The sequence below is a fragment of the Schistocerca piceifrons genome, chromosome 2 (genome assembly GCF_021461385.2).
Source record: "Schistocerca piceifrons isolate TAMUIC-IGC-003096 chromosome 2, iqSchPice1.1, whole genome shotgun sequence".
Lineage (NCBI taxonomy): Eukaryota > Metazoa > Arthropoda > Insecta > Orthoptera > Acrididae > Schistocerca > Schistocerca piceifrons.
Window position 1 is genome coordinate 968,991,887 of NC_060139.1, and position 4,448 is coordinate 968,996,334.

Sequence of the window (4,448 nt, forward strand, 5' to 3'; positions counted from 1 at the left end):
CTTGTTCTGTCAGGGCACAAAAAGTTTCATGTACAAGTACTCTCGTCATGCCTTGTTGGTTCTTTATTTGTTTGAGGCAGACATCTAGGAACAAGCGGGTGTCGATGAAAAACTGAGCGACAGTAAGATATTCAGTTCGTCGCAGCTGTGCTCTGTGACCTTGTGATATAACCAGATACTCCACTGCCACATTTAGACTGCAGTCTCTGCTCGTCCCTTTGTTGAAGAGTCACGGAATCACGAGTACTCCACATCACGCAGTGGCGAGCCTTATAAAAGCTCTGCAGCCCGTGTTCACAACAACACTTCCATCACCATGAGGGCGGCAGTGGCAGCTCTTCTCCTGTGTCTTGTGGTGAGTAGTAAGGACTGAGACTTTATCGAAATTTGTGCTCAACGTATCTTTACTGGTACTTATTTCTATATTAACTTGCAAACACTGTACGCTTCAAAATGTACCTACAACATGGTATTCTCGAATGTAAGGGTGGAAAATTGTTTCCAACATTTTCGGATCTGTAAGCGACTTCAAATTAGTTCTACACGCATAAGTGAAGAGAGTGTACGAGATTGGTAAAAATTTCTCAACTACGTGTGACTCGTTATAAGCTATACATCCATTATTTCACTAAATAATCAGCATCTTTCTTCTTATTAAACAAAAGTTTGAGAGGGTGACAGTTGCAATCACTGTCTGACCATTCACACGCGATTAAAGGGGATTTCCTAAATCGCACGACATCAATCCAAAAAGATTCGACAATAAATTAATACAAAGTACAGGAAAATTAAGATGTTGATTTCAACGCTCTAGGTGTTCTACATCTCCTCCCCTGTCCCACCTGATTAGAAGGCACAGAACATTCATACACCCATGAGTAACTGTCAGTGAAATCTGTCTTTGACACGTTGTTCAACTGGTGTGTCCCATTGATTTGAATGTCAGTTATGTCGTCAAATCGCTAAAACTTCATATGAACTTCTGCATTTTATCATTTTGCGATAGCTTCGATTTCATAACACCAAATCTGATCACCCGTGATGACTTGTTCTAGAAAAGAATTGTCCACGTGTTTGATTTCAAGCTAGTCACGGCATGTGCCCGGGCATAGTTGCTTTCGTTCAAGAGACAACCCGAATGGGACAAACCTTGTACAGACTTTGCTTCTCTTCAAGAAATTCTGAAGAATGCCTGAAACACTTAGAGATTTTGCTCCATTGCGATTTCTGAGGCAACAGTGATTACACCGTATGGTCGGAAGTGGACGTTACGGGAAAACCGCAACAACAAAAAATAATTAATATAGAGTAAAGAAATTTCGGGAACGGATTTAACTACGTATCATATTTAAATCATTTACATTGCAAGACGACAGGTCAGTGTAAGTGCGAGATAAGGTATCGCAAATATGAAATGTTGGTACATTAATAACCGGCGTAACCGTCAGACTGTTGAATGCAAGCACGCAAAGGCGAATGCATTGTGTTGCACATGTGCGGATGTCAGTTTTTGGGATGGCGCTTCACGCCTGTTGCACTTGGTCGGTGAATACGTGGACGGTTAATGCTGTTTGTGGACTACCATGGAGTTGTCAGCCGATGACGTCCCATACGTTCTCGACCAGAGACAGATCTTGCGATCGAGAAGGCCAAGGCACATGTGGACACTGTAGAGCATGTTGGCTTACAACAGCAGTATGTGGACGAGCATTGCCCTTTTGGTAAACGCTGTTCATCAATGGCAGCACTGCAGGTCGAATCACCAAACTGATGTGCATACTTCCAGTCAGAGGGCGAGGGATGACCACGAGACTGCTGGTGCTGCCATGCAGAGTGGCAGTCCACACCAGACCATATTTCCAGTTGTAGCTCCAGTGTGTCTAGCACGCCAATTGATAGGCTGCAGGCCCTCGCATTGCCTCCAGCTAACCAACACACAGCCATCACTGGCACTGAGGCGAAATCAGCTTTCATCAGAGACCACAACAGACTTTTGCCCTGCCCCCTTGCAGGCTCTCGCTTGAGAACACTGACGTCGCAAATGGCGGTTGTTTTGGGTCAGTCAAGTGGACGCCACAGGCCGTGTGCCACAGACCCGTCCTTGAATTAACCAATTTATAACAGTTCGTTCTATTATTGTGGTGCCAACTGCTGCTCAGATTGCTGCTGCAGATGCAGTACGATGTGCCTGAGCCAGACACCGTGCACGATGCTCTTCCTCCTCGGTAGTACCACATGGCTCTTCGGATCCCAATTTATTGCTACTGGATATTCTAGCGATCATCGCTGCCAGCAATCATTTGCAGTGGCCACATTCCTGCCAAGTCTTTCTGCAATGTCACGTAAGCAACATCCAGGTTCTCGAAACCCTTTTACACGACCTTGTTCAAACTCAGTGATGTGTTTCTGGCGAAACACAAGTAACGGCTTGGTACTAACTACAATTGGCATCAGTGCATGCATTTCGTTATGCTTACTTGAAGTAATCATCAATAACGGTTGAACACATTCATTCATTCAGATTTTGCAATAAAATAATGAGACTGGCTTCTAATGTGTGTCAGTGTAAAAATACGCTTCTGAAGTTACAGTCCGAATAGTCACACATCATAATTTCTGCGATTTATTGTCTTTGTTTCAAAACTACATTAGCGGAATCTTAATCTCCATTCAGATGGAATACCACTTAATTTCCATCTACATATATGACGTAGTTCACAATATGACATTCAAATACAGGTATCAGCATGCCACAGCCAAGAGACTCCACCTGGCCCTCCTGGACCAACTGATGGGCCACAACCAACTGGTCCACCAGGCCCACCAACCGGAGGTCCTGATCCAACAGGTCAACCTACTGGAGGTCCTGAACCAACTGGACCACCAGGCCCACCTACTGGAGGTCCAGAACCAACTGGAGAGCCCCAACCAACTGGAGGGCCACAACCAACTGGTGAGCCTGAACCAACTGGACAACCAGGGCCGCCTCCCCTGTTTTAGAGTGGTGTTTTCTATTGGTGTAAGATTAGCGCACTTGGGAACGTTAAAGGATTTCAGTTTTTACCTTTGTAGTTGACTTTAACCGAATTAATTGATGGAAGTGTTCTTATGATTCATAAAAACCAATTCTGATTAAACTAGCAATGAAAAAGCTCCATTAATGTTTTATTTACTGTGTGCTGTACAAGAAACCAGTTCTCCAAAAATATGGTACCAATATTTAAAAATTATTACAGGAGTTACTATCGGTTCATACCTCATCAAATTCTTTACCACTTCATTTGCAGTTCCCAAAGATGCTGTACATTGCCGAAGGAGTCCGTGTTACAGACTACGTGCACTTCATGAACTGATATGTGCAAATATCATACTTTGAGAAAACACTCTTCTCATCTATAGAGAGCCCTGTGAAAGATTACTGATACATAACTTTTGAACGAACAGGATTTGATGCTCTGTAATACAACTTGCGATATAAGATGGTTTCCTTGAAGCCTATTTACTCCTCCTTCAGTTATATTTTTTTTACCTCTTTTTATGTATGGGTATTAGCAAATATTAGTTTGATAGTGTGATTCTTAAATTTAATGATGCTTCTGTTACTTGATTAATAAGTTGCCTTCTACAACAGTATTTATCTGGGATCTGGACTTTATGTTTCGTAGATAACAGCATCTATAACGAATATTAACCGCAATTCAGCGTAACACCAGCAGTAGCAATGGCAGAAGGGAAGGGTACGTACCCCTTTTAGACCGTTCGTGCTGCCAGTTACAGGGAACCTGTCGCTAATGAGAAATTAAGCTTCCTTCATGAAGATATGAATATTAATCATTATAAGTAGATGGTGTACTCAGTATTGTTTTAGAATAACGTCACCAATAAAAATAGAAGTCACTAAACTTAATCAGACCGATATGACAATTCCCTTCAGTCTGTAGCAGAATGGCTATGTGAACGCTACTACATTCAGTGTAAAAGATTAAATAGGAAAGAAAACAGACTGAGAGTCATTAAGGATATAACTAGTGGATGCATCTTCTTTATAGCGGAAATATTCTTGACGGTTCTCTCAGCAATACGTGCTCTGAGTAATACACATCCACCCATATCAAATTGGGTAGACTGAAAAACTATTGAAAGTCTAAAGAAGAAATATGTAATTGGTAATTAAACTTCAGTAACAAATTCTCAAACCATAACTTTTCTAATAATTCAAGGTTGGCCTTCCAAAAATTTCCGAACTATGTTTTCAAAATGCATATGGGAATGTACTGGTGCCCATTTATATGTAGGGGCAAGGTATTAGCACTAGATAAGCTTAATGCATGTCCACATATTTAAAGGCTCAATTTTTCTCGCACAGCATACTTTAATGTAACATGAATGGGACCATGGTTAAGAACAAACAATACGTTATTATACTGTACTCTTTCAGGAGACCCAAA

At 41.7% G+C, this 4,448-nt stretch overlaps 1 protein-coding gene across 1 annotated transcript; it reads left to right on the forward strand.

Annotated features, from left to right (window-relative positions):
• Positions 1 to 201: 201 nt before the first annotated feature.
• LOC124777420 (proline-rich protein HaeIII subfamily 1-like) lies at positions 202 to 3,157 on the forward strand. Its single transcript, XM_047252817.1, has 2 exons — positions 202 to 355; positions 2,740 to 3,157. The coding sequence occupies exons 1-2, from the start codon at positions 317 to 319 to the stop codon at positions 2,998 to 3,000; spliced, it is 300 nt and encodes a 99-aa protein (XP_047108773.1). The 5' UTR covers positions 202 to 316; the 3' UTR covers positions 3,001 to 3,157.
• Positions 3,158 to 4,448: the final 1,291 nt, after the last annotated feature.